We start from the raw sequence: 23,802 nt of genomic DNA, 5'->3' as shown, positions 1-23,802 counted from the left end.
GGCTGATGTGTTCCCACTGACTTAATGTTCTTTATCCTTTTGCAAATGCAATGTGTAGAGCTTCTTAGACTTTCTTACTCAAGAAAACTCAAAGCTGTCTTTCTCAGCATGCATCATGTTTCTGTAGCTGAATATTCTGTAGGGCAAGTTTTCACATTTATTTACCTCTGCAAGAATAACACGACAACCAGTTGTTAGTTCCCTTGTTAATGGCATTCAGGTGTGGGTTGCATGTGTGCAATGCATGCTGAGCATGCGTGTGTGCATGTTTGTGAACCACAAAGTGGATGGCTGAGTTTTCTCGTAAAGGCCAGCACAGATGTTATTGAGGTTGTTTCCCCTCAAACCAGTTGAGGTTTTCTCTACAAAGTCTCAAAACAAACGCTGACATTAACTGCAGCCTTGTTTACATAACCACCAATGAAAAGCTCATGAAAAACACAACCTGGGCCATTTTTTGTGAGCTCGATGCTGGGTCATGTTGTAAACCCACACTTTTGATTCCAGTTCAAGTAAAGGAAGTAGCTCCACTGTGAGCTCACTTTTGCACTCAACATGCCAGAGCATGTTGCAGATGGTTTTTCCCCCTCCCCAAACACTATGTGAAAACAAATTGTGAAAACAAAGGCCTAATGATATATTGAAAGATCTTTATTCTCCTCACACAGGACTTAACAAAAACTACTGGATAAAGAGCGTATTGCAAATACATGATAAGACGTTTTAAAATGATTACACACACCATCTAGGGCACTGTAATTACTTTCACTGTTTCTCAGTGATGTGTTCATAGTATTACCATGGGATAGGTGTAATGCAAGACTAAAAGCCATTGAGCAAAAAGTCACTTGTGAATGTTGTGGTATTTAATATTGCATGGTCAGTATCATTTGCCAGGTAACAAAGGCAATAATTCAGTGTGGTGATGTGTTACTAGAAAGTCTAACAGAAACATCAAACCACAATAATAATGAACATAATAATAATAATAGGCCAAGGCTTGACGTGGACATGAACAGGACAGTGGCAGATTCAGTGTAGCCGCGATGGACTGCGTACATACATAGTCATAATGAAACTAAAAGTGTGCAAAGAAGCAGCACATATATTAATAAGCATGGATGTACAAACTGTGTAGATCGGTGTGTATATTAACATGATAGCCATTAGCCCAACAACTAAAAATAATAAATAAAGGAAATAAAAACAATATGTCTCTACACAATACAGAACAGACACTATTTTATCTGTGCATGATTTTTCTAAAGTGTTATTATACATATAGATCATTGCCATGGGATTTTACGGAGATTTATTCATAGCAAGGTCACCCTTTTATCTGCTTAATCTGTTGTCTTCGGACATGAACTTCAATCGCAAAAGCAATTATTTCCATTTGAAACTTTTTTCTTTCTTTTTTACAGTCCTAGTCTTACACACACCTCTTATCTACTCATGATCAACTCTATTCTCACTCATATGGACATTTCATTTCACTGTTCGAGGACAATATTAAAATACAAGCGAACCCATAGGCGAATGGACACGGCCCTAAAGGTTAATATCGACACGTGATTTGACGTCCCACCTGCCAATCACATTTTCGTCGTATCCCATTGGTCCTCCCTCCGATATTATCATTCCATCTTCTACCGCTAGACTCTGTTGGGCTTTCCGCTGTCACCATCCGCCGGTCGACATAGATCCCCGCGAATTGGTCCTCCGATCGTTTCGTGTTTCGTTCGCAGCCGCTAAATCGTGACATTTTGAAGTACTCAACACAGCCAGAGCCCCGAAACAAAGACTGTCGAAACCTGCTTCGTTTTGTTACTTCGTTTTAGTTGAAATTGGACACCGCTGATGTTTCAACGTCCATGTCCTCCCAGTGGGCTCTGCTGCGGAGGGATACGCCGTTGGAACCGACAATGTGGAGGCTGTTAAAATGTCTACTTGGAAAATGAAATGGTTATAATACCTCTAACACCGGGGAAACGGACTAGCACAAGAGTTATGGTTCGTTTTAGAGAGGTGTTTTCAGTTTCGTGACGAAGACTACAACGTGACGACTCGGCGGAGGAGTGGTTCATATTGTCTTTCCTCATCTTCATCAAGCCCACAGTCCGGACCGCGGCTGAAGGATCCTATCCCTAACTTTGTTTTTCTCTCTACTCCAGACGTTCATTTCTCCCCGTTGGATGCCACATTGTTGAATCCAGGTAAATGTGTAGATAAATACATGTTCATAATAAGCATATGCATGTCAAATTGAAGTTGTCTGTCACGTCGTTAGCGGAGTAATAATGAAGTTTTAAGCGCAACGTTCAAGTTGGGAGTGCTTCAGCCGGGAAAAGCGGGGTCTTGGATTTTCGACCATTCGGCCTGAGCGAGCTTGCGGTGTTATTACTGAGTATTAGTAGCTTGTGTACGGTTAAAAATACTTATTTGTTCATATGAGTTGGACTATAAACGTTACAGCATATTAGCATTTTGCCAGACAGAGTTAGCTCCCCTCGGGATTTAGCTGTCTGTGGTAACTACTAACTAGTGTTAGCTCTACAGACGAGTGCACGACGTTAGTTAGCAGCTAACATGGGCAGACGGGTTGTTTTATAACAGTCATGGTTGTGGCTGAAATCTTTTCCTCTTGCTATCGAGATTGTAGAGGTTCACTTATCTAGGCTAGATCACTGTGAACTACATAAACCGCACAATTGTGCAGTGATAATGACATCCCAGCGAAAAGTATAACTTGGGGGTATTATTTTTACCCCCCTCCACTTCTACCAACAACAAACTAGCGCTGCAACAAGCAACGAAACCGCAGCTAAAGCCTTATTTTTCTCCATCATGCAAGATTTAAAATGCATTTTTGATCAATGCTCTAAAATAAATCTGCCATTTCTTCTCATTTTGTCGTGTTTAAACGGTGGTGGCCCGGCTCTTTGTGTCCATCTGGGTTTCATTCTCCTGCTCGACGTGGGGGCAGGCAACAGGTTCTTTTGGTCCTTTTAAACGTTTTAAAAGAGACATGAAGACTCACACTGTTTATTAAACACTGTCTCCCACCTGGCAGCAGGTATGAGATGTTGTATAGCTATATCTGCCTTTAAACTTTTCTCCAAATGGGCAGGCCGAAGGTGGGGGTGCTCAAGACAAGCGTATGCAACTTCCATTTGTTAGGAGGGGCTAAACGCTCATCCCCCATTTTGACCTCAGCTCACTTGGGGACAGAAATTACTAGATCATGTAGTGTCAAAATATTTGGATTTGTTCTTAGATAATAGCACATTTGTTATTACTCCTTAGTGTTTAATTGTGTTGTTGTTCGCCATTGTACTGCTATTTACATGGCTTTACCGTTAGACTTCATCTAGGTTAATGGTTGCATCCTCTCACCATCACAATCAAATACCGTTGTTATTTTGTTTTGTGAGTAAGCAGTTAAGACAGCTTGTTGATTTCTTTGGTGCTGTCTTTGTTCTGGTATGACTTGATTATAAGAGTATTATTAATTAAAAGCTAAAAATTTAATAGATTTTAAGGTGATGCTTTTGTAACTGCCGTGATTGTCTCAAAGAACTGCATCTATCCTTTGTGTGTTTACTGTGTTTTATTGTAAAAATGAATCTTCAGTCATTCCCTGAACATGATACTGAGATATTCTAGTGGTAGGAGTGATTTCATCTCAGTGATATCTCACAAATGTACTTCTCATGACCTCTCATGATGGTTATGACTCAGAAAAATCTACATCCCATACCTAATTGTTTAAGTTGTCAAAGATATATTACTATTGTAGCATTTGTTTTTATGGTCATTTGTTTCTTTATTCACTAGTGAAACTGCTAATGGGTACAATTTAAGAAAATGTCACAACTCAATAGGTTACGCTAATATTAGCTTACAATTGTTAAATTTGGTTTATAGTTTTGTTTTGTTTACAATACAGATTTACATTTTTTATTTATTTATTTTTGATTCACCAGAAACTATGACAATATTTTTGGTATGGATAGTAAATTGTTTACCTTGCACTAACAATAGTACTTTTATAGGAGGAAAAAAAACATCCTTTTTTTTTATACATGCTGATCTTCCATTATGTTGTGCCAATGAGAGTCACATATTTATTCTGTAAGTTTTTAAAAAGATCTTTTGAAGCAGGTTGGTTTTTAAAGTAGAGGAATCAGCCTGAGCCCAGGCACTGACTAATGACTCTAGTGTGGCCTGTGGCTGAACTGTGGTCACACATGTTAGATGTGGGCTACCAGGGAAACTCATTACTTGGTCAATAACCTGATGGTCTCAGGCAAAGACGTGTTACTTGAATGAGTGAGTTCCAACTTACGATATAAGCATTAGTAATTCTTATTTGTGTCATTGTCAGATAGATGTCCTGAGCTTGCATAATACTCCCTGAAAAGCAGACTGAATTAAGTTGTAGGTTATGTGCAGTATGTTGGCCTTCTTAACATGTTGTTTAGTTGACTTTTTACTTTGTCTTATTGCACAAACTGAATATTTCTGATTCTTTATCTGCTTGAAAAATCATTTAGAGTGTAAGGCTGTGAATGATCAATACTACACTGGCATTGTAAGGCATTGTAAGATATTTTGTGTGTTTATCATAACATTAGGTGGAAGGTGGTATTGCCTTTGATAGTGTTGGTTTTTATTTGTATTGGTTATGATAACACTTTGCTAAAGATAACATGATAGATTGGACTTGTGTAAACCTAAGTCTGATTGCCTGTGTGGATAATACATTTAGACAGAAGCTGCCTGACAGTGCTTTTGTATCCATACATCTCAGAAATAGCTGTGACCATTTGCTGGTGAATAAATTTTGTCTTAACCAATGTGAGCTTTGGATAAAAAGAGGACAATGAGACCTGATTTATAACATTAAAAAAACTTTATATTTGCTTCAGTGGAATGACAACATTTCCTGTATCATGATTACAATCGTCCAGTTGAGTGGATTATACAGTGGATCTACCTCTACATTCTCAGACCATTTTACCATACTTTACTTTGATTAGATATCTTAGAAGGCAGCAGTGGTCATACCTTAAATCTTTACATTATCAGAGTTAAGGAATTAAACATGTATATGCTTAATTTTGGAAAAATCTAGCTCTTCTGCTTTACACCATTGCTCATTAGACTAGTTTACCATCTTACAAATGGGCAAAACATATTCATGTTCTCCTTACCTCTGCTTGTAGTTGCTTGCTGAGACTGAAAGGGCCAAGTGAACAGCAGCAGAGAATGGCTGCAGTGGAAACAGACAAGGAGCTCAGCGACTTGCTGGATTTTAGTGCGGTAAGATCTTTATGAAGATTGCTTGACTTTGTCAAGTTTGTATCTTATAAAATTTGTTCTATGCTTGCAGAATGAGAAATTACTTTAGGTTTTACAATAAATCTTGTCAAGTAGGTTGAAATGACAATGCATATCATGGCTTCCACCAATGGGTCAGTCGCTCAGGGTTTCTAATATGGCTCTGCGAACATCAGCCAACTATGTTGTTGTAGACTGCTATACAACCGTAGCTTTTGGCTAAATAGGATAGGATAAAGAATAGTTTGAATATTCCACATAACCAACCTTTGCACAAGTGAAGCGCATATGACTCAGCAAAGATTTACATGGACTTGCACTGGTTTGTTTAAAGTTTCATTCCTCTCATTTCAGATGTTTGAGCCTCCAGTTTCAAATGGCAAGAACCGGCCAACTACTCTCTCTAGCAGTCAGTTTGGAGGTTCAGGTAAGACAAAAACAAACATTTTTAGACATTATGTCCCCATGAGCCCTATGGTTAAAGTACCTGTCTTTTAACAATTACATAATTGACATAATTTGTTCTTCCTTTTTTCAGATTTTTTTTCTTGCTGTCTTTCTTTGTGTTTCTGACATTTTATTTCTTTGACTTTTCAATAGAATAATATGGATCTAATATCCTAAGCAAATATAAAAATAGAAATATAGAAAATATAAAATTTATGTTTCTTTTAACTCGCCTATACTAAAATAGTGTCCTCATTGGTTTGTAATGCTCCATAGTACATCTCTTGACTGTAAACTATGGCAGTGATGGGCTTCTTCCAGTCTCTACTCTACCTACACTACTACACACTAGTTGTATTTTCAATGGTAATAGAAAAGGGAATTCTTTTAAACTGTTCTTCTCACGAATTGCATTACACAAGTTGATGGAAAGAAGCTCAGACAAGCTTATTTTATGTTATGTAGATCAAGTGCTATCTCCTCTACGCTTCCTCACACTCGCCTTGCAGGTGTCTTTTCCCTCACCTTCTCAGCTGTTGCCATTCAATCACTTAAGAACAAAGACATAGGGTGGGGGGTGATGGGTACAGCCCAATTAATCTCCTCTGCTTACTTTGTGAAAAAGTGTACTTGTCCTGTAATCTGGCACCCTACTTTTTCTCTTCACATAACTCATTTTGACCTAGAGTTATTATCCATCCTTATCAGCAACTTTACCAGCCAAGCCCTTACAGACAGTTTTAAAACAAGTGTGCAGCTTGCTATAAACAAACATACATAGACTGTTTCCTTCATTTTGTGGTTTCTGGGCCGTTTACTTTTGCTTTAATATGCAAAACCTAGTTAGCATTTAGAAATGCTTACTACTTTTCATCAGTATTTATGTGGTAGCTAATCTGCTAGCCCTACACAAACCTCTCTCTGTCACCCTTGTATCTATAGTGCAGTAGGTCTTTTGGCTGGCAATCGAAATGAAACAGGATATTGAAGCCAAGATAAAAGGTAAGGCAGGCAACAGCAGGGTGGAGTGTAGGGGCTCTATTTCTTCCATTCTCTTGAGGGCCACTTGCATATGCTTTTGTCAAGGCTAGGTGTGTGCTTACAAAAGAGACACATAAATGTTTGCAATCCAATGGCTGCATATGGCATTGTCCTCGGCCTTAAAATTAAACTCAAACCCAAAATATACCCATTAAGTATCAGCCACTCACCCCATTTATGTAAAATGTTAGGTGTTAGACATCAGCAACTTGTCAATCACTTCTGTTTCAAGATTCACTTCCCTACTCGTGTTAACACTTTGAGTGCGCTTAATACGTACAGACCCTGTATGGTCAGATTATGGTGTGGGAGTGGTATGAAAAGTTTCTTTAGGGTTTAGGAACACCAGGATAATTTATTGTATTGTGTATTGAATTATTTTAGGTGGAGTATCACTATAAAGAAATAGAGACAATTGTGTTAGCTTAGCATCAAGACTGAAAGCAAGGGCAGCTCAGAGTATTTTCCTAGTTCAAAATATGGCTTCCAGCACCTGTTCAAGCATAAATGTGAAATGGCAATTTGTACTTTCAGGAATAGTTACATGCTGTAACTTTCTTTGATTAGCTGTAATCAGTTTGTGATTTCTTCTTCACAAAAATGTTGCTTAGTTTGATACAATCAGCCCTGTTCAGAGATGTGTACTAAAACCTGTGCTCATTGACAGGATGTAAAAAACATACTTTAGGCAGAGATTCTGGGTGTAAATGCCATGTAAATTTGTATGTTTTTCTGGTTGCTTGAAACTGTGCTCCCATATATTGGTTTCAAAGACTTCCTTGGTCGAACTGAATTCCTGCTTTTTGTGGAGCAGCTGCCATGTGTTTTCTGTATAGAGTCAGAATGATTAAAGTTTTGGGTTTGTGGAGATTTAAGATATGTGGTTCTGGGGAACCTCACTGGTAGAGCCTTCAGAGATGTTATATCTCTGGTCTGGGCTTATATGCTGGTTCAGTCCCTTTCACTAGTCAGTTAAAGTAATTTCCAGTGCACTTTCATTTTTTGGTCACTGGAAACCGAGAATCCTAAAATGTATTTTTAAACTTTGGTATGGCCTGAAATGCAGCAGGGGAGAACTTTCAAATTTGCATGAAATGTTCCATTTATCAAATGCAGATGTGTCAGTAAATCACATAAAAAGACTGTTAAAGTAATTTTTGTTGTTCAAATTGTTAAAATTTATATAATTTCCCAGTGTAAGAACACAGACATTGAAATGTGCAGTATACTTTATGAGTGGGTAAGGATGCAAAGTGTTGTATTAGAAAAGTGACTCAGATCAAAACAGCCAGACCTGTGTTATTGTACAATGTTCAGTATTTCATTAACAGTGTTCCCTCTCTTGAGATTTAATCTGACATCATGCTTTGTGTCTCTGTGAGTCACTTTGTCAAGGGAAGGAAGAAGGTATGTAGACAAAACGGCACACTTAGTTATAGGTGCCTCGGGCAGTGTTCCTGTAAAAGCAAAGACATGTCTGCAAGTTTGGTCAATGTATGTGCTGGAGATTTGCTCATGAAGCCGATGACTCAGGCTGGCTGTCTGTTTCCAGCATTTCTTCCTGTGTAATTATAGACTAGCCATGCTTAAAGGGGCGTTGCGTGCTGGGAGGAGAAGTGCATTGGGGTTCACCAGAGAATTTGTCGGATGTTACTCACCCTTTTCTTTATTTTTCCCTTACCAATCCTGGTAGTCTGTCTGAGTACTTCACCACTCATTGTTTTCTCTCCCTTACTGTGAGTGCTTACATTACATTGCATTTACTTTTATTAAATACAACTTGCAAGTGAGATACAAGGTACAAGGCAAAGACAGGGTAAGCGTAAGGAGGTCTTGTCTAAGGCCCCCCTACTGGAGGTATGCCACATCCGGGATACGAAGTCTCCTGCATGGCGGCGATCTTACTGCTACACTATCCAGCAGCTAGCCACTGCTTATGAAGTTTATCTGTAAAATACAGCATTTGTGTAAATGTGATTTAATTTGGTACCTCTGTAGAACTCCCATTTAAATACAATTTTGGGTTATATCTCGTCACTTACTCCCATACCAAGGTGTGAAAAAGTAGAACCAGTGTGAATAAAATGGAGCAATGTTGTGATAAAGAAAACAACACACTACCTAAAAAAGTCTCAAAGAAAAACTAGTAACAAAAACATATTTAGTCAAAAGCAACAAAAACCTGTGTCTACCCTTTTAACCAGCCTTCCCAGATTTCCTGTTTACTTGATGGTTAAGGAATTGGTTCACTCAGGAAAGCCAACTGTATTCTGGTTACTTAAGTGCATGTAGATGAACTGATTGAGTAAGAGGGAACAGTTCCATTTCTGAAAGAACCTATGTGCTCTTAATGGAAAAAGGTCAAAAAGGCATTTCTTAAAACGTGCTGAAATTCCCTCTCACTTGTTGTCATCATCAGAGCAGTACAGGAGCAGCAGGTACAGCAGGACACGTGGGTTAATTGGTATTTATTCTTATTCTATATTTATTCTGTTATTATTATCTATTTACACTACAGTGTCATTCATTAATGTTTCCCATTTCATGCATGACACCTGTTAATGCTACATCACCTGCCTGGAGAAACATATTCTTATACAGGAAGGCTGTGGAGTTAGTGAGTAAGCATTTGAGGAATCAATGGTGACAGTTCACGTTTGTTTTTCTAGTGATTTACAATCATCAGTGTTCCCAGAGAGGGGGGTAAAATAATGTTCATGTCTCACTAATTAGCTGCACAGTTATGAAGTGCTACATGGTTCTAAATACATGGTAATAATGCAGGTGTGTGGCCAAGTAAAACATCCACTTTTTTGCAGTAGTCCAAAAAACTACAACGCCTACTGGCTGTTTCATGTACATTTTATTTGAGAATACTGACAGTGTAACTGGGTTAGTTCAGTTTAGATTGTAATTATTGCTTAAGTCAATTAGACTTTTTAAATGTATAGTATAAAAATGTGTAACACATGCACTAAATAGACTTTTCTTGCCTGAAGTTATGATACTGACGATTTACAGCAGAAACGTATAGTTTATGCATTTTCTTTGTCATCTTTGATTGACGTGGAAAGTGACAAATCAGTCATAGAGAGGGGACAAAACATTGTCTCCTTCATCTCTTATTCTGCTGGTGTCGTGTGTATAGATCACAGTTGTCACAGCAATCTAGCAGCTCTCAGCGCTGTGGACCCATCACTCTGTTCTGCTGCTGATCCTGTCATGATTCTAACCCGCCTCTACCCCCCATTCCCTCTCCCTTCTTCGCTTTTTAATTAGACAACAAAACAAAAATATGAATATTCATAGAGCGAGCTTCATTAATATGCACAATTATGCAAATTAGTACGCAATTAAGCTTCAGCTCTCCCCCAGAGATGCTGTATTGCAGTATGAGATGAGATTGAGAGAAAGGGGATGGGCAGGAATTTCTGCTTCACCAGTCTTTAAAATCATTCCCTTTTTCAAACACATTCACCACTCTACAAGCTGTAGTGCTCTGGCCAGGGCTAATGTGTGTCAGCTATATAAGACAGAGACCTTGAGTCTGTGCTTAGGCGAAGGTGTAGATCAAATGTGGGAGAATAGTTGGGCAATAAACGACTGTTGCCATGGAAAATGTAAAGGAGTAGAGTTGGAGAATGAAGGATGATTCTGGGAGTCTCATACTGGGTGTTAATTATTCAAACTTCCTACAGCTCACATCCACACTATGTGACAGCGCCGTCACTATTCTGTCTCTGTGTGAGCTGTGAAGTGAAGCTCTTCAACAGAGGTTACTTTAAACAGCCTGGAAAACTTGTCTTAAAGCAGGTCATCATTCTCTGAAGTTAGACTTAGTTTTCTAAAGCATAAATCCCTGAAAAGAGTGTGTCTGCCTTTTAGTGGTTTATAGGCCTAACCCAATTCTTTGTCTTCCAGGTATAGATGAGAGGAGTGGATCCAGTCCCTGGGGGCCAGGAGAGCAGAACAGTCCATCGTTCAACCAGGGAAGGGTATGGTTTATCCCTACTTACTACACCTAACGTAGCCAAGTAGACTGCATGTCATGCTTCTCTGCTTGAGTTAGACAATTAGACTGATCATGTCGTTTTTCGCTGTGTACACTTGTCTGTGTACACTTTTTATGTATACATATACTTTTACACACAAAACATTTTTTATTTGGTGATGTGAAATAAGAATCATTACATGTGATTGATAGATTTCTATAATAAACCTGAAGAATCACAAGATCTCTAGCCAACATGAATAATTTGTATTGACCAATAAATAACAGTTCGGTGTATTATGTTGTAATTGTGGTGTGAAAGGTTGTTAATTTAGGGTGTTAATTATTAGATATAGTCATATACAGTATAAATATATTTATATAATATATAATGCCTTTGTGGTCTTTCCTTTAGGGCTATGGAGAAGATGGCCTTTACAGTGAGCAAGAGGGTATGGCATCTGCTCCACTATTTGGATCAGGGATTGTTGGTAAGAAGGTTTAAATTAAATTAAGCTGTTGAAGTACAGACACTGTAACTTTCATGTCTTCTTGTTCAAAGCCTCGGTCAATTTGGGGACTTTGAGGCCAGTGTTTCTAATAATAGGACTTACACACATTTATATAAATGGTCTGTGTGACTGAACTAAAACAATGAGCTGTTTGTTTGTAAGAGCAGCCATTCACAGGTTAGACAGTAATGTACTACTTCAGGGCAAACCATATTTATGGTTCGGTGACAATGGATGAAGGGAGCTGGGTAATCAGGGAGGATATGGAGGAGGGGTTTGTTCAGCACACAGTGGGTCTGGGAGGTGTAAAGGGCACCCATGCACAAACAAGGGTCTCTCTTGGGACTACAGCACCCTATAGCTCTCCTCTGTTTAACTGTCAGGAGAGGGGACAGAGGTTCAGCAAAATTGCCCCTCAACCATTCATAATGGGGCTAATTTGTTGTTGTTTTGCTGTCCGCAGCCATAAATACCTTATATCATCATATACACTCACACAGCAGATGGGAGGCATCCAAATGGAGATTGGGATTTAATATTGGCATAAAAGCCCAGTTTTCCCAGTGTTGACCTGGTTTTATATTCTTCTAACAGGAAAGGCTGAGCGAGGGCCGTACCCATTGTTCACAACACAGGTAAATCAGCTGTTTTTCTTCCTGTTCACCCCTTCTCTTTTTTCCGTTTATATATTGCTAATAATTTATTTATGTACTTTTGTATTCATAACTTTCCTGTTGTACTACATAAGATTGTGCTTCATTTTACAATGTCTTTAGCCTGGCTTCATGCCCAATGAGATACCTCTGCCTAGCCCTGATGCCCTCTCTCCGTCTGGCCTGAAGTCCAACTCACAGTTCTATTCCACCTATGAAGGGAGCAATCCTCGCAGGAGACAGTCACAGGACCCCATCGGTAGGAGTAAAGAAAAATCTTTTATGATAGGTTTCATTTCAGAAAAAAGTTCTCTTTGTTCTGATTTATATTTAAATTTCACTTCTCTTACTGAGGATTTAGAAAGTATTTGAGAACTCTTAATTCTTCTTACAAAGAGACAGTGAAATCATTGAGTTCTTAATGAGGTAAGTCAGAAAAAAAACTACATATCATTTGATGAAGCAGCAATGACTAGTCGCAAAGACAGTTGGGGAGATTGCTTCAGCATGACTTTAGACGAAGGGGGCTGTATTAATGAATGCCTTCATTGGTTGTTGTAGTGTCACGTCTGCAAAAAGTTAAGATCTTTGTTTTGGGCATGCACACTTATGTGAATTCCACTCTGTCTCTCTTTCCTCAGAATCTCAGCCAAAAAAGATCAGGAAGGTGCCCCCTGGCCTGCCCTCCTCAGTGAGTACTAACATTCAGAAATGCTGTAGCCATTAACTATATCATCCCCCTTGCAGTGGGTTTATGGGAGCCCATGGGTTCATGTTTTATACCTCTTTTGCATTCTATTTGGCATTGTACACCTCTCCATGGCTTGTTGAGCAGAAGGGCAACTGTAATACAAGACATACAGAGACATACAGCTATTACAGCTGTCTATCTGCTCCAGAAGCATATAAAAGAAAACAGGAGAAAAAAGCTGCTCATTCACCCAGTCACTCATTTGCAGCATGTATTTATAGTGTGTTGTATTTGCAGGCCCTTTACTTTATGGCCACATTTCTTCCCCTCTGCCAAGTAAACTCGTTAGATCACTGGAGGGAATTCATTCTGGGGTTTGGTGGTTCCTACTCCACCTCATTTTTTCCCTCCCACACTCTCTCTCTCTCTGGGCACCCTATTTCCTCCTCTTCTCTGTTTCTTCCTTTCTACCCCCACTCCCTACACACCCACACCCCCTCCAACTATGCTCCTCTCTACCCCATACCCCCCCATCCACCACCACGAACAATTGCCCTCCCCTTTCACTCTCCCTCCCCCATGCCTCTATCCCAGCTGCCAGTAATGTTGGCTGCTGTCCAGGATTCGGCAGATGGTTCAGTAATTAGGAGTGCATCTCTCCAGTCCCTCTTCTCCTCTTCTCCTCTCCCCTCTTTTCCCCTTTTCTCTCTGTTTAATCAAATTACAGAAGAAAACTTCAGTGGATTTGGATTTGAGTTTTTCTTGATTTTCAGCTAGCACAGTCTTGATTGAGAAGCATATGATTGTTCAGAACGTTGGTGCCTTTATACTCATTATAACCAAATCTTCCTGTAGCTTCCATTACATGGTCAAATATCACAGTTCATTAAAGGGGGTAAATTATGTATCTGTAAACCATTCTCAGTATGCTTTTATTTAGTAGTATACTATGGATAAGCCTTACTAAAATGGTAGACAGAGTACAATAAATTCATGTCACTCCACATTCAACACATAATGCTCAAGTCTCCAATTCTGCAAAAATGTTATATTGCAAAATCCTGTCTGTTGAATGCAGTGGAAAGTAGTAAAAATATATTGCAGCTTAGAAAGGATCTCTTAAGTTTCAAAAACTGTTATTCAGTGCACATATCTTACTTTACTGAGGTTGAGATACTATTTCTGCAGACAAATTATTTTTGGGGAACTTCGTCCGTATGTGTACTGCATGTCATTCATGCAACAAGTTAGAAACACAAAATAACTTGTTTAAAGAAAGTAGTTTGACTGAACAGCTTGACTCCAGTTTTTCTGTATGTCTACTGCAGGTTTATGCATCTGCCTCAGGAGAAGATTTTAACAGGGACAATGCTGGCTACGCAGCCTCCAAGGCAGGAAACATCTACCCATCACCTTTCTACATGCAAGGTTACTTGAAATATTTTGGCTTATTGCCTTAGTTTGTGTATGTAAACATCTGCATTCATAAAAATAACCTTTTTTAAAGTCAGTATAGTTGTGAAATAAGTTTCTCATGATATACTTATGGAAGCCCTGAAGAACCTACTGCACCTTCTATAGTCATGTCTCAGTAAACACCTTGTGCTGCCTGGGTGCTGAATGCTGCATCACGGTTGAATTAAGTCATTACAGTAATGTGACAGATCTCATATGTGGCCTTCATTGTGTTTTTATCCCCCGTGGCTGGTTATCCCTCGTCCTTCTTGCTCCCCCTTCCTCCACTGGCTGCCCCATGACAGAAGGCCTCCACCCACCCTCCGATCCATGGGGTTCTGCCGGGTCGATGGCTCAGCCTGGTTATTCTCCCATGATGGGCAACTCTCCCCATATGAGCCAACATGCTCCCTTCACTGCCATCAACCCCCAAGACAGACTGGTGAGCTCTGCTCTCACATCCTCACATTTATTTGTCTATGAAGATAGAATGAGGTCCTTGCCATGTTTTGACTTATGTATCGTTGAAAGTTTTGATTTGGTTGTGCATTTAAAACACCGGATTTCTCTCCTTCCAAGAAACGGCAACCACTTCCGCTCTCTCCGCAAAACTATCCCCTACATGGCAGTGAAGTCAATGGGGCTCATACTGCAGGTTTCCACTCCAGCTCCAGTAGCTTTGGGGTACACAACCACACGCCACCTATTGCTGGCACTGAGACCATAATGGGTAAACTGCTGTTTTCTTTGTCAGATGTGCTCTTAATGTTTTCATGCTGTATTGGGACATAAATAAATCATTAAGGAGCCTACTCAAGGTTCTGATTAAAATGATTTGTGTGCTTCCACCCCTCAAGCCAATCGGGGAGCAGTTCCTGGGAGTTCAGGTGATGAAATTGGAAAGGCTCTGGCGTCTGTAAGTAGTAATGCATGTAAGGTTGTCACTTAAAATTTTAAATGTTCTATATTCTGTTTAATAAATGTGAAAGAGTACAATATGTTTATGAAATTAAAAACATAACCCTCTATGTTCAGATCTACCCTTCAGACCCAAACAGTAACGCCTTCCCTCCATCCCCGTCCACTCCCTCTGGCTCTCCTCAGGCTGTGTCAGGTGAGTGAGTTGCTGCAGTCATTTTTTCCTGAGGCCTCAAGGTCAGGTGGCTGTGGTTGTTTTGTTTGTTCAAGACAGAGTCTTTCCTGTTTTGAATGGAGATGATAAAATCTTTAAAAAATGGATTGTTTTCATTTTAATTACGCCATTGTGACAATGCAGTTCCATCTATTGGTGTAAAAATGGAAAAATAACATGCTAGAACTTCTTGTAGGGGCCTTGTGCAAATTTCATTATCAGTGTTGTCAGTGAAGCATAATAGATGAAGACCGTAACAACATGTATGACAGTATATTGCTGCAAATGCTTGTATTAATATTAAACATGAGCTTTAGCACATCTTCTTCAACAGTGAGTGAGTTTTACAATGTCACAGAAACCCAAAAGCTTTCTTTTACTTACCACCCTTTCAGCAATTTTGAAAATAGCATTCATTAGGGCATTCTTCTCTGTTCAGTTTTTAAATATATCTCTTGAAACAAGTTTCTAAATCTACCGTTTAGACTTCATTTGATCTTTCAAAAACACATACACGTACCACCCAAAAATAATACATGAGAGAGGAAGGGAAAATGCAGTAAAAATAAAAAGAGGTGGGGTCACTTCCCTATTTGTCTTATCACACACATCACACATTATATACTGGCTCAATATTGGAGGGAAAAAATGTATAGTGGTTAACCCAAAAATATATAAAATGATAAAATACTTTACTGGGATTCAACTTGATTCATGCTTCAACGTGTAATGTAACATAATATGTTATATTGAATTAAAGAATAAGCTCACATAATTCATTATATATAGCATAAGAAACTACACCCATGCAGCTCAGTGTAGCTTTTTTTAAATCTTTTTTTAATTTCATTCAGTTAATCTAACAGTTTTTCTTTGAATCTATTGGTTATTCATTTTTTTTGATTAGTTTATTAATAATTTGGTTAGTAACCTCTGTCAGAAAATCTTGGGAATTTATCACTTTTTAAAGTCTATAAATGCAGAATAGTAAATCTTACTAGCTTACTATTCAGCATGAAAGTTGAGACTTAGGCATGCTAAGCCCAGTAAGGAAAGGTGTTGTTTATTGTATTCTGCTATTGGAGATGTAATTTGGAATCTGTTTCTGAAACTCAGATTACCTACACGCTGTACTGTGCCTGATTGCACCAAACATGTGGCAATGAGAGGCTGCTAACACTAATGTTAATGTGGCTTGTGCTTATTTTAGTCAGAAATTTGCTAATGGTGATTATCTGCAAAATGTTCTTTACATTTATGAACGGCGCAGCTTTAATAGGAATCAACATTGTTTTGTTTTATAGGCCTGTACATGCATAACCAAAGCAGACGCTGTTGCCATGCAAGTCATTATCTGCTCAAGGGAGTCTTTCATTGACGTTTTGTCTGAAATATAACAGATAAGCCTGGAATGAGTGCTCTCAGGCACTGATTTCAACAAACAATCAGACAGAACTCGCTTGAATAAAAACTGTTGCTGTTGTCTCGTCATTTTGAGCTCAGGTAGCCCCAGGATGTTTTTTGTGAAATGCTCATCCATAGTTGTATTCCGGTGGTCTTTTCAGTTTTACAAATCACAGAGCACCATTTTTTTTTTACTCTAGATTTCCCACACTTTTGATGATACACTTTGGCCTTTAGCATTTTGAGTATGCCATGGAGTTGAGCTGCCATAATTCAGGATGATTGTAGAGAATGTGATGCATTGACACATTCCACACAAATCAATGTGATCCCAGTCTCCTGATTTGAATAAATGGGTATCAATCAAAAATTGGAGCATAAACGTCTGAATTAACTTGATTTCTGATTTATTTATTTATTCATTTTTTCCCAGGCTCTGCATCCCAGTGGACTCGGTCCTCTGGCCAGGCCACACCTTCACCTAACTTTGAGGGTGGAATTCAGTCCATGGTGAGTCAATGTGTCTTTTCACATTAATACAAGATGCTACAGTCATGTGTTATCTTCCGGTTTCTCATTGTTTGTTTGTTTGTTTTAGCCAAGCAAACTGGAGGATCGTCTAGATGAAGCCATTATTGTTCTCCAGCGTCATGCCAGTGGGCAAGGAGGGACAGGACTCTCTGAAATGCACAGTCTGCTCTCGTCTGGTTTAGGGCTACCTCCAGGTTTCAACAGTGCAGCACTTGGACTTGCCAGTCGCATGTCTGGACTGGTGAGATCAGTGAATTGTAGTAAAGGAAATATATTCACAAATGACTTTGAATTATTAAAATGAAAGTAGGCACAAAGTAAGAATTGTATCACTATTTTGTTACTACAGCAGAAATAGGTAATTGAGAAATTGTTTAATTGTTGCCTTAAGGTGCCCAGTAACCACGAGGACACTGTTGGCCTGCCCTCTAGTGGAGGACTTCTGCACAGTCACCATGGCACTACATCTGTCCAGGCAGGCTCCCAGCCTGAAAGTTTTACTGGTGAGATTTTCAGTTGTTCTCTACTCTTTATATATTTTTCACGTCTGAATAAACAAGGACACGTTTTTTTTCTATTTGCCATTTCACATTCTATATGACAAATTTGCCTTGGTATAGTTTTTTTAATTTATTTATATATGTTTGATTTTAACCAATGTAATTTCTGTTCTGTTTTTATTGCACAGCACTTTGTACCTTATTTGATAAGTGCTGTATAAATAAAATAATTCTTACTTTGCCATAATTGGACTGCCAAGTAATATGTTGTGTGTTATACATGTCTGTGTTCAATACCTTTGTGTCCCAACTCCATGTATAGGCCTATCTGGTAGCCTAAATCGTTCCACTGGTGCTGATATCAAACGAGAGAAGGACGACGATGAGAACTGCTCTCTTACCAGCAAGTCAGAGGATGAGAAAAAAGACGTGAAAACTCATCTTCGGACAAGGTGCCTAAATATTCTTTTCCCATAACATTATTACTCATCTGTCAGTGCAAGAGATTTCATAGCAAATAATCCAGTCGTGGTAGTATGTGTTTTTTTTCTTTTAGTTATTCGTTTTGTTTTTGGGATTTCATTGTTCCTGGAACAATTTAGTCAAAAAGGTCAGACTGCGAGGATGTAATGTAACTTTCTTTGTAGTAGTGTTTGTTCATAGGTGCTGACATTTGTAGGAAACTTATTGCTTAGAAAAACAGTAATGATTTAGTGAATTGTACGCAAACTGTTGTTTCCTTCCCTCCTCATCTGCCATTGGCTCTTCATTAGTTTGGATGATGAGGATGACGATGAAGATCTGCCAGTGGAGATTAAGGTGGAGCGGGAGAAAGTGCGGAGGATGGCAAACAACACTCGCGAGCGGCTGCGTGTGCGGGACATCAACGAGGCTTTTAAGGAGCTGGGCCGCATGTGTCAGCTCCATCTGAGCAATGAGAAACCGCAGACCAAATTGATCATACTGCAACAGGCCGTTAACGTTATACTCAACCTGGAGCAGCAAGTCCGAGGTCAGTGGGTGTCCAGGCAAGAAGGAAGAGGAGGGGAACTGCCTCTTCACAAAAGAAAGCTTCCAAATGGCTTCACTTCCGGAGCCCCATCATGTCCTGTTAGCTATATATTATCTTTTTTTTTAAATTACTTGTGCTAGTTAATTTTTCTCTCCTTATATCTGTAGACTATTTGACAAATAATCCCTGCTTAGAGAAGTGAATTTAAGCATCATACATATTGCTGTCCACTCTTCGAGTGATCAGAAAGTGAGGACATGGGGTAAAAGAAGTGAAGCTGAGTGACTGTTTTAAACACATGCCCATTCTCCAGTTCATCTCCTAAGGTTTTTGTTCTCTGGTAACACATATAGGACTGCTGTTTGTTCTGATGCACTATGTTTGCACTGTCTTACAGCTGTCTGTCTGTTTCCACTGTGAAAATGCTTCCATGTCTCTCTGTCTCACGCTTTAACATCTTGTATTCATTAGTTTTGTATTCTATTTATAGTGTACTATTCAGCATGAAAATAGAGCTGTATGTTCTGTGTATTAACATGTCTTTAGCTTTGTTGCAGTGTCTGTGCTGCACGTCCTTGTCTTTCAAGCATTAACACTTTTGCCACCTTTTTTTCCCTATACAAACCTTTCTATTTTTCCATTCTCCTCCCCATCCCCTTCCATTTTCCTTTCACAGATGGCAACAGTGACCACCTATTCCTCACATTCAGATAAATACATCTCCTACTGCTGATGTATTTAACATGATGCCTCCAATTGCTCCCCTGTGCTTTTTCTCTGTGGCTCTGTCTGTGCTGCACTCAGCAAAGGGTGTTGCTTCCTCTCTCTCTCCCTTTCCGTTTACCTTCTCATAATGTTGCTCATTATGCTGGACAGTCACTATATCCCCTCAACTTCCATCCTGGACCCCAATGACCAAAAAACTAAAGTTGGTTGGTTAGACAAATTTATCAGACATGATCTTTCTGGCTAACATTGTATTGATCTCAAATATATTTGTTCTTGGCTTGAAACCATTGTCAAGCTTGCTCAACCCACGACACTGAAAGTTGGATTGACTGAGAATCAGTCATTCATTTTCACAGATTTATTACACTTAATTAACCTTTACATATTGTATTTTAAAAACAAAACAAGATTTCTACCCCTCCATTTTCTCTCGCGCAACACAGTTTAACTCCACTGGGGTCTTCTTCAGCAGTTTTGTTTGTCTCGTCTCAAGCTAAGAGCTTGAAATTAGCTTACTCTTAGACATTCTGAAAAGCTATAATGATCTCAGTTATAGAACACAGACTACACAAATTTAATATTATACTGTGGATTTTACCTAGTAATTGCAATTTAGCATAGAGTCTAGCATGTAGGGTTCAGTGAGGGTTGAGATTTGGGTTTGTTAACCAACCCCCAACACCTCCCTTGTCCAGCTGCAGTGTTGTCTCGGTGACTGATGAGAACTTGACTGTCGAGGAGAAGGAGCAGAGGGAGCGTGAGCGCCGCCTAGCTAACAACGCTAGGGAGAGGGTGCGTGTTCGTGACATTAACGAAGCCTTCAGAGAGCTGGGCAGGATGTGTCAGGTCCACCTGCAGAGCGACAAGGCCCAGACCAAGCTTGTCATCCTGCAACAAGCAGTGCAGGTCATCCTGGGCTTGGAGAAGCAGGTGCGAGGTAGGTCAGCCAATGAAGAGAAGACTTGATCCACCAAGACAACCAACCATCTCTTACCACAAAAAACATTAGTTCACCTCTAGGAAAGTCTCGTCTTAAGATTTCCTCACCAGATATGCAACATCGACTTTAGCTCTCTCTTTGCTATCTGCCAGCATCATTTTAGAATAGACAAAACGACAAGAGGAGAAAGGGAGAATATTGGAGGAAGTACACCCTTGCTGCTCTGCCAAACATCTGCAATTCTCATCCTACCTCTCGATTTCCTGTCTTGCCTTTCCTCTTTATGTTTTCCCTCTGTCTATTTTATATATGTTGAAATTAGAACTCCTTTACAATAACATAATCGATCGGTTTTAAAAGGATTAAGCATTTTGCTTGTTAGTGGGTTTTAATTGGTGTAATTTTTTTTTTTAAGAGCGTAATTTGAACCCAAAGGCTGCCTGCCTTAAAAGGAGAGAGGAGGAGAAAGTGTCAGGCGTGGACCCCCAGATACAACTGGGTGGAGGTCATCCTGGTCTAGGTGATGGACACAACCCTGTGAGCCATATGTAATTCTCAGGTAAGTCCTCAGTTTTTCTGCTGTGGGAATTGGATTGCTTGACATTTAAGGTAACAAACAATACCTGGTTTTCTTTGTTGGTCATCAGAGATGAATTTATCTGGAAGTTGAGTCATGGCAACTTGACTTTCTTCTTGTTAGGTCGAAACATTTCACTACTCATCCAAGTAACTTTTTCAATCAGACTAAAGAAGCTACTTGGATGACTAGTCAAACTAACAAGAATGCAGCCTTGTATTCTTTGCGTATTCTGAACATGTTTTGTGGTGAAATAATAATTTATGTTTCTTCTTTCTCTTTCAGTTCCTGTTGATTGTACAGCCCTTACAAGACGTGGCCTTAATCTATTATTGTCATGCATCTCAGTGTGTGTTCATCAACTTTTGGAAAGCACACATGCACAAACCTCATTACTGACAAAGCAGGTGGCCACATTCCTGACTATGAATACAGAAGTAACAAGCACACTCATACTGAAAAAGATTCATTAATCTTTACATGACAAGACTTTGAACCAAGGACACTGGTTGGAGACAGTGGAAATCGGACATAAGGACAATGTTACGATCATGTTTGTCTAAGACATTTTGAAAAAGTTGCTTACATGTTGGGGAGCAAACCTTGTTTGGATCAAATAAAACTTTTGGATCAATTGCTCATGTGAGCAAAGTTGGCATTTGCATCGTTGGATGATTATTAGCATTCCCATCTGAAAAGGACGTCTTAGATTCTTCACAAACAGAGGGATTTTATAAGATTGAACAAAACCTGTTAAAACAAGCCTGAAACAGGCCCAGTGCATAGTTTTAGGTTTAGGTAAAAATAGCCATTATTGTTAATCTCTCAAGTAATGACTGAGATAGGCTTGGAGATATCCAGCCACCGCCTATGGCAATCAGAGAGCTGAGTCATTTTGGTATGCTGGTAATTCTGGCTGTATTTTCTTTTTTTCATTTCTTGTTTAGTGAAAAGGTGCCACATTCGCTGACTTACATGTTGTGGGAAAAGTTAATTTCTTTTTAACCACAGATCTGAGTCTTATCTCTTGAACTCCTGAAAAAGGTATTGTCACTGCCATGCAAGTGGAACGGAACGACTGCCGGAGAAAGACCAGCCACCAACACAAACGCAAGCAAAGACGCTTTACAAATGCAGGCTCCACAGCGATATTGAATCAGATTATCACACTGACATACCAATGTTCCCTCCGGGAATAGGCATCCACACATCTTTAACCATCAGGAAGTCAGTCTCTCTCAGCCGTGTGGTTGTTACAAACCCTCTGACTCGGATGAAGCCCATGCCACATCGGTCTGCCCACATCAGATCATACATAGACAGACACTGTTACAGCTTGGTGAACTGTCTTAATGCAAATCTCAGAGCAATTTGTATTGTGGTAAACAACGTTTGTTTTCATAGAAATAATTGAGTATTGAAAGGGATCATGAGTGTTACTGCTACCTTCACCATTGACTGACTTGTTTTGGTTGTTGCTTGCTATGTATTTAGCATTTGGTGTGTTTGTTTACTTTTTCCCTTTTTGAACAATTGCAAAGCCTGTTGTAAGGATCTTCCTTTTGTAGAATTGATTTTTCATGTTTTTGTTTGTAGGTTTGTTTTGTTTTGTTTTCTATTTTATTTTTTACTTTGTAAGATAGTTGTACGTGTTTTATGATTTGGAAGGGTCTCTTTTTTGTTTACATTGTTGAAATGTAAGTTGAGTCAATTTAGATTCCAGGAAGGTGAGATGTTTTCTTTGGGCCAGGGGCTAAGAAATGTTAGAAGTGACAAAATTATTTGGCTGTAACATCACATGTTGTGATATTACTCTTTTTTTAAAAATCCCTCTTTAAGCACCAACCTGTCAGGCCAGTTGTAATTAATTGAATCTTTCTAGTGTTTGCAACAGGTTTTTTCTTCTTTTTTTTAATGATAATGATTTTTCCTTAGCTGTCTTGATTGAATAATTTGAACAAGGGGCAGTAGGGGTGGTCTGCACAATCTGCAACAAAATTGTCATAATATTAAGCATAAAAAGAATCAAAAAGGGTGGCTTTAGTCATTTCCCTGACTTTGGGAGTTTTGATAATGGTTACTCACCAGTGCCTGAAAACTTCTCTGCTAGGTTGTAGGTTGTAACATTTTTTTATATACAGATATATAAAAACATATATACTTCAGTAGCATCTGACAGTGTTTCAAAACATCGACTGCTACAGTGTCTGTCATTAGATACAAGTTGACTAATACCTAGTCTACAACTTTGACACTGACAATGACTTAAAATGTCTCACCTTCTGTGTACGGATTCTGTTAAATATAATTTTGTCCCTGACTGGCATGTGCATCTATATGTATGAACAGCTGTATAATATGTCCATATCAGCTTTATCATTGTAAGTTGATTGGCATACTTAACAGTATTTGATTTATCTCTGCCTGTCGTTTTGTCACAATTGCCCAATGGACTAGACCCAAGCATTACTTTCTTTGTCAGTTCATCTAGCCTTCCTGCAGAAAACCACAGTCTTGTTTGTATATGGAAAATTGCATCTGAAGACTTTTTTTTTTCTTTACGTGAAAGGTATGTCTAAAGTATCCAAGTATCAAAACATGTACCTGATATTCTTTGTGAACAAACCATTTCTGTCCTCCACAACACATGACCTGCTACAGATTTCTGTCTTCATTCATGTTTGGGGACAACATCTATGTAGGCTATGTCCTCAAAGTGCCTCCAGTTTCCTATTTTTTATATATAAAGTAGTTATTGAGAACTGTTGTGTATATAACAGTAATGTAGCAATAAATGTGCCATTTTTAATAACATACCCCACTTTTTTCCAATGTCTTTTTTTT

The 23,802-nt window shown here is 39.0% G+C and overlaps 1 protein-coding gene across 3 annotated transcripts; it reads left to right on the top strand.

The window, feature by feature from the left end:
- Positions 1-1,670: 1,670 nt before the first annotated feature.
- tcf3a (transcription factor 3a) lies at positions 1,671-23,774 on the top strand. 3 transcript variants are annotated; one of them, XM_026374312.2, is made up of 20 exons: positions 1,671-2,216; positions 5,229-5,325; positions 5,698-5,770; positions 10,753-10,826; positions 11,238-11,313; positions 11,929-11,969; positions 12,111-12,246; positions 12,629-12,678; positions 14,007-14,106; positions 14,439-14,575; positions 14,713-14,863; positions 14,991-15,049; positions 15,169-15,247; positions 17,103-17,179; positions 17,268-17,441; positions 17,592-17,703; positions 18,023-18,152; positions 20,137-20,378; positions 20,797-20,940; positions 21,244-23,774. In XM_026374312.2, exons 2-19 carry the CDS (start codon positions 5,272-5,274, stop codon positions 20,931-20,933), a joined length of 1,902 nt encoding a protein of 633 aa, XP_026230097.1. In that variant the 5' UTR covers positions 1,671-2,216; positions 5,229-5,271; the 3' UTR covers positions 20,934-20,940; positions 21,244-23,774. The 3 variants fall into 3 exon arrangements, with proteins under 3 accessions (XP_026230097.1, XP_026230099.1, XP_026230098.1); XM_026374313.2 differs by lacking the exon at positions 20,137-20,378 and adding an exon at positions 18,474-18,712 and having other exon boundaries at positions 1,673-2,216; XM_026374314.2 differs by lacking the exon at positions 5,229-5,325.
- The last annotated feature ends 28 nt before the right edge of the window (positions 23,775-23,802 follow it).

This window comes from Anabas testudineus, chromosome 17, assembly GCF_900324465.2.
Source record: "Anabas testudineus chromosome 17, fAnaTes1.2, whole genome shotgun sequence".
In the NCBI taxonomy this organism is placed as follows: Eukaryota; Metazoa; Chordata; class Actinopteri; order Anabantiformes; family Anabantidae; genus Anabas; species Anabas testudineus.
Note: the sequence above shows the minus strand (reverse complement) of the source record. Positions and strands in the feature narration are given on the sequence as shown.